General features: G+C 53.9%; 1 protein-coding gene across 2 annotated transcripts in view; it reads right to left on the bottom strand.

Moving 5' to 3' along the window:
- Positions 1-13,151, bottom strand: part of PRKCB (protein kinase C beta) — a 210,484-nt gene extending 197,333 nt beyond the window's left edge. For both annotated transcript variants that reach the window (XM_075318130.1, XM_075318129.1), the window contains exons 1-2: positions 12,895-13,151; positions 4,733-4,764 (exon numbers count right to left, since the gene is read on the bottom strand). In XM_075318130.1, coding sequence (XP_075174245.1) covers positions 4,733-4,764; positions 12,895-13,061 — 199 coding nt within the window. In that variant the 5' untranslated portion in view covers positions 13,062-13,151. The remainder of the gene's footprint in view (positions 1-4,732; positions 4,765-12,894) is intronic.
- Positions 13,152-14,161: the final 1,010 nt, after the last annotated feature.

Raw genomic sequence — 14,161 nt, 5'->3', positions numbered from 1 at the left:
GATAATACAACCAATATATCAAGATAATACTGTCATACACCGCCTAAACAATACCACCTATAATGTCAAAATATTGGATCATACAGCCCGCATAATACCGCCTACAGCCACATAAATACTGCCACATACATACCAGAAAACACTAACATTTAATGACAAAATACCATATACAACCCATATAGTGTCAAGATATTACTGTTCAGTAGTGTATGATGCCAAAATAATGCTGCCATATGCAGCTTATATAACCATATAGTGTTAATATGGCCATATACTCCTTACATAACACAAAAAAAAAAAAAAAATAGTGACAAGAACATTTTGCAAGAGTCTGTTTGCAGAAAATCTGTCAGTGGCTAATCCTGCACAGCGGACGGGCTTATCACAATGTATAAGTAAGTAACCCTCCGGAAGCTCCGCAGCCGAGCCGATACACTGCAGCAAACCATCAGTAATGTAAAGCGACACGAGCTGTGGATGAGCGTCATAGACTGGACACAATTGTAACAAACCCTCAGCTGTATTTGGTCTGCGGAGGGTTTTTGGCCACGGAATGGTAACAATGGTGAGGAAGTGGAAAAGTATCAATGCAGGGATTACACATTTTATTTTTTGAGAGGTTTTCCACTACCGGACAGCCCCAGAATGAAAATATCTACTTCCCGAAACGGCATCATTCCAACTGTGATGATGTTGTGGGTCGCGTGATATTATTATGATACCGCTGCAGCCAATCAACAACTGACTGGCTGCAACCTTCAGATTTCCGGCAGTCGGAATGTTACAATGTCTTCCGAAGGTCATGTGACATGATCACATTCCGTCTGATGGCAACGTGAATGCTACAGAATCAACGGCCACTGATGGGCTGCAGCGGTCACAAGACATAATATGGTGTGACCTCTGTGAATCACTGCACTACCATCTCTGTAACAACGACGGTCCAGGAGGTGGGTTTTTTTTCCCCTTCTTAATTTGGAGCACTTTACCATTTAAGAAGGGGTTGTCTAGAAGTGGACAGCCCCTTAAAGTCTGGACTCGAGAGCTGAACCACACGTGTTAGTAGCCCGCAGCCTCAGTTCTGCGGAGTTTTTCACTTTGTCTCATGACAAGTCGGTCACTTCCTTTTCAACGAATATTAGTGTTGAATCCGACAATCTGTAAAAAACCGCACGTTATCAGCCACCCATCTTATCTCGATGGTCCCCTGAGCGTTTACAGCACATACTGAAGAGACTGCAGCCCGTGAACCACATGACACACACGCTTACACACTCCCTAGTAATGAGGCTATATTGCAGAATTCCACCTGTCTTCATCCAAACAACCAGATTAGACTGGCATACTAACCGGCCGACCATTGTAGAAAGACCCAACAACCGGCCGAGCAGAGTAGACTGATCCAACAACCGGCCGAGCAGAGTAGAGTGACCAAACGACCGGCCAACCAGAGTAGACTGACACAATAACTGGTCGATCCATCAAACAGAGTAGACTGGCACACTAACCGGCCAGAGTAGACTGGCACACTAACCGGCCGACCATTGGAGAGTGACCCAACAACCGGCCGACCAGAGGAGAGTGACCAAACAACCGGCCGACCAGAGGAGAGTGACCCAACAACCGGCCGACCAGAGGAGAGTGACCCAACAACCGGCCGACCAGAGGAGAGTGACCCAACAACCGGCCGACCAGAGGAGAGTGACCCAACAACCGGCCGACCAGAGGAGAGTGACCCAACAACCGGCCGACCAGAGGAGAGTGACCCAACAACCGGCCGACCAGAGGAGAGTGACCCAACAACCGGCCGACCAGAGGAGAGTGACCCAACAACCGGCCGACCAGAGGAGAGTGACCCAACAACCGGCCGACCAGAGGAGAGTGACCCAACAACCGGCCGACCAGAGGAGAGTGACCCAACAACCGGCCGACCAGAGGAGAGTGACCCAACAACCGGCCGACCAGAGGAGAGTGACCCAACAACCGGCCGACCAGAGGAGAGTGACCCAACAACCGGCCGACCAGAGGAGAGTGACCCAACAACCGGCCGACCAGAGGAGAGTGACCCAACAACCGGCCGACCAGAGGAGAGTGACCCAACAACCGGCCGACCAGAGGAGAGTGACCCAACAACCGGCCGACCAGAGGAGAGTGACCCAACAACCGGCCGACCAGAGGAGAGTGACCCAACAACCGGCCGACCAGAGGAGAGTGACCCAACAACCGGCCGACCAGAGGAGAGTGACCCAACAACCGGCCGACCAGAGGAGAGTGACCCAACAACCGGCCGACCAGAGGAGAGTGACCCAACAACCGGCCGACCAGAGGAGAGTGACCCAACAACCGGCCGACCAGAGGAGAGTGACCCAACAACCGGCCGACCAGAGGAGAGTGACCCAACAACCGGCCGACCAGAGGAGAGTGACCCAACAACCGGCCGACCAGAGGAGAGTGACCCAACAACCGGCCGACCAGAGGAGAGTGACCCAACAACCGGCCGACCAGAGGAGAGTGACCCAACAACCGGCCGACCAGAGGAGAGTGACCCAACAACCGGCCGACCAGAGGAGAGTGACCCAACAACCGGCCGACCAGAGGAGAGTGACCCAACAACCGGCCGACCAGAGGAGAGTGACCCAACAACCGGCCGACCAGAGGAGAGTGACCCAACAACCGGCCGACCAGAGGAGAGTGACCCAACAACCGGCCGACCAGAGGAGAGTGACCCAACAACCGGCCGACCAGAGGAGAGTGACCCAACAACCGGCCAACCAGAGTAGAGTGACCCAACAACCGGCCAACCAGAGTAGAGTGACCCAACAACCGGCCAACCAGAGTAGAGTGACCCAACAACCGGCCAACCAGAGTAGAGTGACCCAACAACCGGCCAACCAGAGTAGAGTGACCCAACAACCGGCCAACCAGAGTAGAGTGACCCAATAACCGGTCGACCACAGTAGATTGATACAATAACTGGTCGATCGGTGATTGTTTAAAAGCCCTTTTACAATGGCTGCATGGGTTGAACAGTAGTTAATATGATCTCTCGATCACAATATAGTTTGGATAATGTCGCCTTTTTTAAGATTATCATATAATCTGGATTATTAGGTAATCAGTCACTCATCAGGTCCCATAGATACCAGATTCAATTTATTTTCCTGCGTATTTTCGGCTTTAATCCAAATATCTTGTCTCATCTCCACATTCCAACTCCAAGCAATATTCCCTCCAAACCTTTAAAAGGGCAACCCTGCCGTCCAAAATATATCTGACATGAAGAACATATCTTCTCCCAGGGCACGCAGGGGTTAAACCTACATTTCTTAAAGTCTCAGACATGAAAGTGTTAACCCATCCCCAGCACTAGCAGGAATGCAGCAGGGCTCAGGTCAAAATCATTGCTGGTTTCCGCTGCTCCGCAGGGACCCACTGCATAAGGGGCAGAGACTAACCCAGTCCCATGTAGATGGGACATAAAACCCTCAGGTGAAAGATATCAAAAGCCGTGGATTTTGTTTTAAAGGGACAGTCCCATCTTCATAAATGGATATTGCATGGAAAATTAAGCACTTTTGCAATTTACTGCTTGTTAACATTTGCAGCCGTTCTTGAGATATCAACAGTTTTGTTTACAGCTCGTTGCCTAGGAGACCGACCACCGCTGCTGTCCAGCTTGTAAGCGCCTGCTGAGATTGATTTAGGTGTGTGATAAGCAATGTGGCCGATGGAATATGGGTCCTGTCATTGGGGCTACTAGGGTGCCTTGCCCCACGTGTGGATGGAGCTGATGTGCGCATGCTCGGCACACCCTCTATGGGAGCGGTGGTGAAATGTGCGACCACTGCTCCCATAGACAAGGGACCTCCGTCCTCGGGAGCCCAACAGTCATACCTCTGTCACCCATCCTGTGGGTACTAGATAAATGGCACTTGTTGGATGACCCCTTTACTGTATCCCATCAAAATCTTAAAAAAAGCGTCCATAGTCAATAGAAGCAGCACTAGCCAACTATAGCATGTGTATTCCGCTGCAGGGAAAACATAGGATCAGACATGTTGCATTTCAATATGCCCGATCCTTAGTTCTGGCAGATAAGGGGGGGGTGTTACATTCCACAAAGTTTAACTACTTTAACCTTGAGATTCCTTGATCTGAGACATAAGGGGATGTTCTACCACTTACCATAGCGATGCTTGGGGGAGGCACAAGGGGCGAGCGACGCTCGGGGGAGGCACAAGGGGGCGAGCGACGCTCGGGGGAGGCACAAGGGGGCGAGCGACGCTCGGGGGAGGCACAAGGGGGCGAGCGACGCTCAGGGGAGGCACAAGGGGGCGAGCGACGCTCGGGGGAGGCACAAGGGGGCGAGCGACGCTCAGGAGCAATATAATGTGCGACATCCCAGCAAGGTGTAATATGCGGCGTTCCAAGGCGGTACAACTTCTGACATCCTGAGGCGCGATATAACACGTGTCATTTCAATGCTTAATAAAATGTGCCGTCCAGGCGCAGTATATCAGTATACGGCTCGGCACGTGAGTATACATCAGCTCCAAGAGGCTTTTAACCATCATTATCTGTTGCATAATTACAAGCAGCGGGAGATTCCTCCGCAGCAGAGGCTCCGCTGTACACAACCACAGGAAGATGTCAATAAATCATGGCATGGCAGCGCCGCAGAAGGGAAGATTCTCCTCAGCTCCTAGCGAGGATGATGGAGGACGGCACTAACCTTGACACTGGAATCCCTGCTTCCCGAAACCCCTGCAAGACAAAAACAGAGAGTGCGGCATTAACCGTCAGGTAGAACCACATGTCTGCAGCTCGTGTTCACATGCAGAGCTGCACACAACATACATGTGCTGCTATACATACACAATATAATGTGACAAGAACAGCGCCACCTACAGGACAGTCATATCTTCTGCATCCTGCAACGTGAAGGTCTCCATTATAGGGGTATCCAGGCTATGCAAGTCACAATCAGTTTGGGAACCACTGCTGCGAACCCCCAATTGCCTGAAATAGGGGACATGTCTATAGACTGCAGCCAGGATAAGTGGTGTCACTGACTATGATTGTTTGCGGTGGCGGTGTCTGCCATCATAGTCAGTGACTCAAATCCTCCTGGGCCAGGGGGGCGCGGGGAACACAAATCCCCTATCCTGTGATCAAAGCTGCACACTGATCCCCAACTCAGTGCACAGGTGATAAAGGGGTACACTGCATAAAGCAGGAGAATTATAAAAAAAAATAATTCCCATTCTACACCACCAAGCAGAGATCTTGAAAATGGAAAACATTGGGCGGCACGGTGGCTCAGTGGTTAGCACTGCAGTCTTGTGGCGGCTCAGTGGTTAGCACTGCAGTCTTGTGGCGGCTCAGTGGTTAGCACTGCAGTCTTGTGGCGGCTCAGTGGTTAGCACTGCAGTCTTGTGGCGGCTCAGTGGTTAGCACTGCAGTCTTGTGGCGGCTCAGTGGTTAGCACTGCAGTCTTGTGGCGGCTCAGTGGTTAGCACTGCAGTCTTGTGGCGGCTCAGTGGTTAGCACTGCAGTCTTGTGGCGGCTCAGTGGTTAGCACTGCAGTCTTGTGGCGGCTCAGTGGTTAGCACTGCAGTCTTGTGGCGGCTCAGTGGTTAGCACTGCAGTCTTGTGGCGGCTCAGTGGTTAGCACTGCAGTCTTGTGGCGGCTCAGTGGTTAGCACTGCAGTCTTGTGGCGGCTCAGTGGTTAGCACTGCAGTCTTGTGGCGGCTCAGTGGTTAGCACTGCAGTCTTGTGGCGGCTCAGTGGTTAGCACTGCAGTCTTGTGGCAGCTCAGTGGTTAGCACTGCAGTCTTGTGGCAGCTCAGTGGTTAGCACTGCAGTCTTGCAGCGCTGGGGTCCTGGGTTCAAATCCCACCAAGGACACCATCTGCAAGGAGTTTGTATGTTCTCCCCGTGTTTGCGTGGGTTTCCTCCGGGGTCTCCGGTTTCCTCCCACACTCCAAAGACATACAGATAGGGACTCTAGATTCTGAGCCCCAATGGGGACAGTGTTGCCAATGTATGTAAAGCGCTGTGGAATTAATAATGCTATATAAATGAATAAATATATTATTGTGAATTAGAACTTTCCATTACACCTGGATATATATTTGGTGAACAACCCCTTCTGATCACAGAGTGCTCTTGCGTGCCCAAAAGTCTATCGGGACCCCGGTCTGTGGCTACCGGTCGGGTGCCCTATGAGCTGCCACATCGGTGCGATATCTGTGCGTGAGCAGGTAGGCGGTCGTTCACAGGCCCCTACAGACGTGGCCCTTGGACCAGTGTTCTGCCATACTTTTTGCTCATCCATAGTGCCAACTGCTCCATAGGACTGTAGGGCACATAAGCGACCACCACTCCCATAGAAGTGAACGGAGAGGTGGTCACACGTTCGCACACACGAGGGTCTCTACACCCACTGCTCCCTGGATTGAGGGAGGTGCCAGACCCATAGAAATGCTGTTAATAGAGGGGACAAGCCCTTTAATGGAATATTGTCATCTTGGACCTTTCCGGGACATCCATCAGTGGTCGGGCAGCCGCTAAGTGGAAAGACCCCACATCTCAGAATGTGCAACAGCAATACTAAAATTTGCACTGGCTGTGCAACTCCGAGCAGCCTCCTGGCATTGGTTCCTGATAGTGAATGGCACTGCAGCGCCAAGCGCCAGCCGATTCCAGCGCCAGCTCTCAGGATAGCCCTCCAGCCCGCTGCCCATCATCAGCCCATTCCAGCGCCAGCTCTCAGGATAGCCCTCCAGCCCGCTGCCCATCATCAGCCCATTCCAGCGCCAGCTCTCAGGATAGCCCTCCAGCCCGCTGCCCATCATCAGCCCATTCCAGCGCCAGCTCTCAGGATAGCCCTCCAGCCCGCTGCCCATCATCAGCCCATTCCAGCGCCAGCTCTCAGGATAGCCCTCCAGCCCGCTGCCCATCATCAGCCCATTCCAGCGCCAGCTCTCAGGATAGCCCTCCAGCCCGCTGCCCATCATCAGCCCATTCCAGCGCCAGCTCTCAGGATAGCCTTCCAGCCCGCTGCCCATCATCAGCCCATTCCAGCGCCAGCTCTCAGGATAGCCCTCCAGCCCGCTGCCCATCATCAGCCCATTCCAGCGCCAGCTCTCAGGATAGCCCTCCAGCCCGCTGCCCATCATCAGCCCATTCCAGCGCCAGCTCTCAGGATAGCCCTCCAGCCCGCTGCCCAGCATCAGCCCATTCCAGCGCCAGCTCTCAGGATAGCCCTCCAGCCCGCTGCCCAGCATCAGCCCATTCCAGCGCCAGCTGTCAGGATAGCCCTCCAGCCCACTGCCCATCAACAGCCCATTCCAGCGCCAGCTCTCAGGATAGCCCTCCAGCCCGCTGCCCATCATCAGCCCATTCCAGCGCCAGCTCTCAGGATAGCCCTCCAGCCCGCTGCCCATCATCAGCCCATCCAGCGCCAGCTCTCAGGATAGCCCTCCAGCCCGCTGCCCATCATCAGCCCATCCAGCGCCAGCTCTCAGGATAGCCCTCCAGCCCGCTGCCCATCATCAGACCATGCATTCCAGTCCTGGCCGGAGCTGCAGAATATCATGGCCGTGCCCGGCTGATATCCAGATCCCGCACTGCAGACAGGCAGGAGAATGGGTATTGTTCTTGTATACAGCGGTGTACGCTGCAGCAAGAAGAGCTGGCAGGAAGCGAGCGCACAGGTGTAACAGCCGCCAGTATACGGGCTATGGTTTCCCCCGAACTCGCTATAGAGGGTGCAAAACAGACAAAAAATATAAGTCCCAAAGCCCCAGAGAGGATGCCGCTATCAGGAGGACGGCTGCGGTCACAATGTAACGACTTCCTCATGTTGCCATCTATAGAATGTTGCAACAACAGCAGTATACAAACTGCAATTTCCTAATAAATGCCCAATTTAAGACCCCCCCCCACCCCCCATCCCAGTGCAAACCACAGGGGGGCTGTTTTATGCCAGGCTGAGTTTGCAAAGCAAGGGATTTCCATCCCGGGGGTTTCCTACACGTGCAGTGATTGGGTATCATTATACAAAGCATTTTAGAATATGGCACCCTCAAATGATCCCGACACAATCAGGCGGACCCTCCTATAGGATGTCCAAATCATAAGGGTTGGGGTCATTCTGCAACCCCTTGACATGTCAATTTTAGTAAATACTTGTATTGCCCATGAAATGCCAAGCCTCGAGCATCTTAGATTTGAAGTCCCTCCGTTATTCCGCGTGGCACATTTGAAGTCTCTCCGTTATTCCGCCTGGCACATGTGAAGTCCTTCCGTTATTCCGCCTGGCACATCTGAAGTCCCTCCGTTATTCCGCCTGGCACATCTGAAGTCCCTCCGTTATTCCGCCCGGCACATCTGAAGTCCCTCCGTTATTCCGCCCGGCACATCTGAGGTCCCTCCGTTATTCCGCCCGGCACATCTGAGGTCCCTCCGTTATTCCGCCCGGCACATCTGAGGTCCCTCCGTTATTCCGCCCGGCACATATGAGGTCCCTCCGTTATTCCGCCCGGCACATATGAGGTCCCTCCGTTATTCCGAGCGGCACATATGAAGTCCCACCGTTATTCCGAGCGGCACATATGAAGTCCCTCCGTTATTCCGAGCGGCACATATGAAGTCCCTCCGTTATTCCGCCCGGCACATTTGAAGTCCTTCCGTTATTCCGCCCGGCACATGTGAAGTCCTTCCGTTATTCCGCCCCGGCACATGTGAAGTCCTTCCGTTATTCCGCCCCGGCACATGTGAAGTCCTTCCGTTATTCCGCCCCGGCACATGTGAAGTCCTTCCGTTATTCCGCCCCGGCACATGTGAAGTCCTTCCGTTATTCCGCCCCGGCACATGTGAAGTCCTTCCGTTATTCCGCCCCGGCACATGTGAAGTCCTTCCGTTATTCCGCCCCGGCACATTTGAAGTCCTTCCGTTATTCCGCCCCGGCACATTTGAAGTCCTTCCGTTATTCCGCCCCGGCACATTTGAAGTCCTTCCGTTATTCCGCCCCGGCACATTTGAAGTCCTTCCGTTATTCCGCCCCGGCACATGTGAAGTCCTTCCGTTATTCCGCCCCGGCACATGTGAAGTCCTTCCGTTATTCCGCCAAGGGCACATGTGAAGTCCTTCCGTTATTCCGCCAAGGGCACATGTGAAGTCCTTCCGTTATTCCGTGCCCGGCACATGTGAAGTCCTTCCGTTATTCCGTGCCCGGCACATGTGAAGTCCTTCCGTTATTCCGCCTGGCACATGTGAAGTCCTTCCGTTATTCCGCCCCGACACATGTGAAGTCCTTCCGTTATTCCGCCCCGGCACATGTGAAGTCCTTCCGTTATTCCGTGCCCGGCACATGTGAAGTCCTTCCGTTATTCCGTGCCCGGCACATGTGAAGTCCTTCCGTTATTCCGCCCCGGCACATGTGAAGTCCTTCCATTATTCCGTGCCCGGCACATGTGAAGTCCTTCCGTTATTCCGCCCCGGCACATGTGAAGTCCTTCCGCTATTCCGCCCCGGCACATGTGAAGTCCTTCCGTTATTCCGCCCCGGCACATTTGAAGTCCTTCCGTTATTCCGCCCCGGCACATTTGAAGTCCTTCCGTTATTCCGCCCCGGCACATGTGAAGTCCTTCCGTTATTCCGCCCCGGCACATGTGAAGTCCTTCCGTTATTCCGCCAAGGGCACATGTGAAGTCCTTCTGTTATTCCGCCAAGGGCACATGTGAAGTCCTTCCGTTATTCCGCCAAGGGCACATGTGAAGTCCTTCCGTTATTCCGCCTGGCACATGTGAAGTCCTTCCGTTATTCCGCCCCGGCACATGTGAAGTCCTTCCGTTATTCCGTGCCCGGCACATGTGAAGTCCTTCCGTTATTCCGCCCCGGCACATGTGAAGTCCTTCCGTTATTCCGCCCCGGCACATTTGAAGTCCTTCCGTTATTCCGCCCCGGCACATGTGAAGTCCTTCCGTTATTCCGCCCCCGGCACATGTGAAGTCCTTCCGTTATTCCGCCAAGGGCACATGTGAAGTCCTTCCGTTATTCCGCCAAGGGCACATGTGAAGTCCTTCCGTTATTCCGCCAAGGGCACATGTGAAGTCCTTCCGTTATTCCGCCTGGCACATGTGAAGTCCTTCCGTTATTCCGCCCCGGCACATGTGAAGTCCTTCCGTTATTCCGTGCCCGGCACATGTGAAGTCCTTCCATTATTCCGCCCCGGCACATGTGAAGTCCTTCCGTTATTCCGTGCCCGGCACATGTGAAGTCCTTCCGTTATTCCGTGCCCGGCACATGTGAAGTCCTTCCGTTATTCCGTGCCCGGCACATGTGAAGTCCTTCCGTTATTCCGCCTGGCACATGTGAAGTCCTTCCGTTATTCCGCCCCGGCACATGTGAAGTCCTTCCGTTATTCCGCCCCGGCACATGTGAAGTCCTTCCGTTATTCCGCCCCGGCACATGTGAAGTCCTTCCGTTATTCCGCCCCGGCACATGTGAAGTCCTTCCGTTATTCCGCCCCGGCACATGTGAAGTCCTTCCGTTATTCCGCCCCGGCACATGTGAAGTCCTTCCGTTATTCCGCCCCGGCACATGTGAAGTCCTTCCGTTATTCCGCCCCGGCACATGTGAAGTCCTTCCGTTATTCCGCCCCGGCACATGTGAAGTCCTTCCGTTATTCCGCCCCGGCACATGTGAAGTCCTTCCGTTATTCCGCCCCGGCACATGTGAAGTCCCTCTGTCATTTCGCCTGGCAGATTTGAAGTCCATCTTTCATTCCTCCTTGAACATTTGAAGTCCTTTAATTATTCCATCTGCCACATTTGAAGTCCTTCTGTTATTCCGCCTGGCAATATATTGACATTTTGATGTTACCCCTCAAGGTGACACTTTTTGACACTATCCAAACAGTGGTAAAAGTGTCAGCACTAAGGTCCCAACCAGTCTAAAAGGGGAATGGAAAAGGCCAGTTGGGTATCATGATGAGAGACATTCCCAGGAGGAGTAATGGAGGGACATCAGTGCAGAGTTGGAAGAATATATGTACCAGGAACAGTGAGAGCAAGCAGATTATCGCTGGTAATGGCAATGACACCCGTCATTGGGGGAACCACTATGGCAATAGAGGCAGTGGGGAAACCCCGATTCTGGCAGGAACTGGAGCTAATGGGATTCCTCGTGCACCCAGAACGTGAGCTCAGCACTGAATCTGCGCAGAATCCCACACAATAAGATGTAAAGCTGCAGTCACCCGACATTACCGGCGTCCCGTCACCTCCATAATCATAGATCTATGGAGGGGAGAGCAGCCACCGGCCTTCACTTGCCCCTGGACCTCTTGTCCCTTCGTCACCAATTGTCAAATTTGGCAGAAAAGAAGCAAAAGCCCTTAAATGTTATAGTTCCTATCTGTGTCCTCCGCTTGCTGTCACTGAATGGAAATCCGTGTGAGCTGAAATCCGATCCTGGGGTTCAAATTAAACCATTTTTTGGGAAGTTGCAAACCCACTTGTATTTTTAAAGGGTACGTTCCATTCATTATAAGCCGCGGGTCCTATATAACCCCCCCCAACCAGGGATGCAGCTCCATTCATTTCCATTTACAGAGCTGTCAACTGCACTGCAGCTTCTCCGACCCTGCGACAGGGGGGGGATTAGAGGGATAGGGGGGTCCCACAAGCCCAACATTGAGCCTGGCCGATCATAATCTATAGGAACACAATGTAATCAGGCGACATCTTCCTGGAAATATCCCAGGAAAGCGCAATTGTCATTAACCTGCGGGTGCGCGGGATGGCTGGCTCGCCTCCTGAGCGCGCGCTCGTGTAACCCCACAGCACAATGTGACTGCAGTGCATGAACGTCCCCGCAGCGGCAGCAGTCGCACTTAATTACACGCCGATAAATAACCACTTGGCCTCTATCACCACAATGGGCATCCAGGAAGGGGAAGTGCGCGCAGATGTAGCAGAGCTGAAACCGTCATCCTGACAATGTCATATTGCAGATCATGACAAACCCACCCACATCAGTATACTATCATGGTGCAATATCATATCATTATATACTAATACTATATTATACTATCATGGTGCAATAATGCGATCCAGTAACAAGTTTTGGGGGGGGTTTTTTTTAGAAAAATTGCTCAAAATTGGAGACTATTGGCACTTATCCCCCTAAAGGTCAACACAACTAATTGATCGTATATGGATTCTATATTGAATATTGGATCCGATCAATAGGACAATCTGTCAATCATCCATGGCGGGTGCAAATCTGATTTTTGGACCCAGATCAGTGCATCTGATGATGACAGAATTACTTATTGGGGGGGACCTTTTGCATCCGTGCTGGCCCTTTAAATCCGGTCTCAGATCTGAACCCCGATCAGTCGAGCGTTGCTTCCCTCTAATTGTCGAAACAATACACCGGAAATCCCATATAGGCGCAAATATCTTAACCGGAGAAACTTTTTGTATTTTTTAATTTGCAAATTCCCCAAAAATGTTGATCTGTAGCCCCAATTTACAGCCATATACATCCCCCCTCTCGCTGTAGGATGCACCCCCGGACTCGTGGAGTCAATAATAGGGGATAATCGGTGCCTTTTAGCTGCTTATCCCCCTCCCCCCCCCCTGGACTTGTTGATCTTTATGTATTGTATTGTATTGGGATCAATCAATAACCAATAATCAGGATTTAGGATAATCTGTCATTCATTGATAAGGAAAGGTAGAAGCAAATAAGATGAGGAAGGGGTTAATAAATGCAAATGAATGTCATGCAGAAGAGGCAGCAATAGATACACATATATATATATATAGCATGTAATATACAGGCAGATCGGTCGCGGTCGGCGCCCCCTCCCCCCTCACCAGATGAAGTCGGTGCAGTGGCTGCAGAATGTCGGCTGCTTGAAGAAGCGCGCAGTGAACTTGTGGTCCTTGACCTCATGGACGTTTTTCTGTCGGAGGGCGCCCTTCCGGGCGAAACGTACGGTGGTGTCTTCGGCGCCGTCTCCGCCGCCCGCAGGGTCAGCCATGCCGCTCCGGTGCTCGGTGCTGTGGTGCTGGAGGCTGCGCGGTGTCCGCTCTCCCCGGGCGCACTGCGCTCACTGCTACTCTGCACACAACTGCTCTCCAGCGCGTCACCTGGGCACGCCCCCTCATCTGCATAGCCGCGCCCCGCAGAGCGCCCGGACACGCCCACAAACAAAGCCGGCATCTGTCAGAGGTGTCAGCCCAGCAGAGCGGAGGGGTCCGGGCTCAGGACGGGGGCTACAGGGAGGGGGGTCAGCGGAGCGGAGGGGTCCGGGCTCCGGACGGGGGCTACAGGGATGAGGGTCAGCGGAGGGAGAAGGGGTCATGGTTCAGGACAAGGGGCTACAGGGAGGGGGGTCAGCGGAGCGGAGGGGTCCGGGCTCAGGACAGGGGGCTACAGGGAGGGGGGTCAGCGGAGCGGAGGGGTCCGGGCTCAGGACAGGGGGCTACAGGGAGGGGGGTCAGCGGAGGGAGAAGGGGTCATGGTTCAGGACAAGGGGCTACAGGGAGGGGGGTCAGCGGAGCGGAGGGGTCCGGGCTCAGGACGGGGGGCTACAGGGACGGGGGTCAGCGGAGCGGAGGGGTCCGGGCTCAGGACAGGGGGCTACAGGGAGGGGGGTCAGCGGAGCGGAGGGGTCCGGGCTCAGGACGGGGGGCTACAGGGACGGGGGTCAGCGGAGCGGAGGGGTCCGGGCTCAGGACAGGGGGCTACAGGGAGGGGGGTCAGCGGAGGGAGACGGGGTCATGGTTCAGGACAAGGGGCTACAGGGAGGGGGGTCAGCGGAGCGGAGGGAGACGGGGTCATGGTTCAGGACCAGGGGCTACAGGGAGGGGGGTCAACGGAGGGAGATGGGGTCCTGGGTTAGGATGGGGGGCTACAGGGATGGGGGTCAGTGGAGGGAGAGGGGGTCCTGAGTCAGGACGGGGGGCTACAGGGATGGAGGTCAGCGGAGGGAGAGGGGGTCCTGGGTCAGGATGGAGGGCTTCAGGGATGGGGGTCAGCGGAGGGAGAGGGGGTCCTGGGTTAGGACGGGGGCTACAAGGAGGGGGTCTGCGGAGGGAGAGGGGGTCCTGGGTCAGGACGGGGGCTACAGGGATGGGG

Source organism: Anomaloglossus baeobatrachus, chromosome 7 (assembly GCF_048569485.1).
Source record: "Anomaloglossus baeobatrachus isolate aAnoBae1 chromosome 7, aAnoBae1.hap1, whole genome shotgun sequence".
Lineage (NCBI taxonomy): Eukaryota > Metazoa > Chordata > Amphibia > Anura > Aromobatidae > Anomaloglossus > Anomaloglossus baeobatrachus.
The sequence above is the reverse complement of the archived record's forward strand: the minus strand, read 5'-3'. Positions and strand labels throughout refer to the sequence as shown.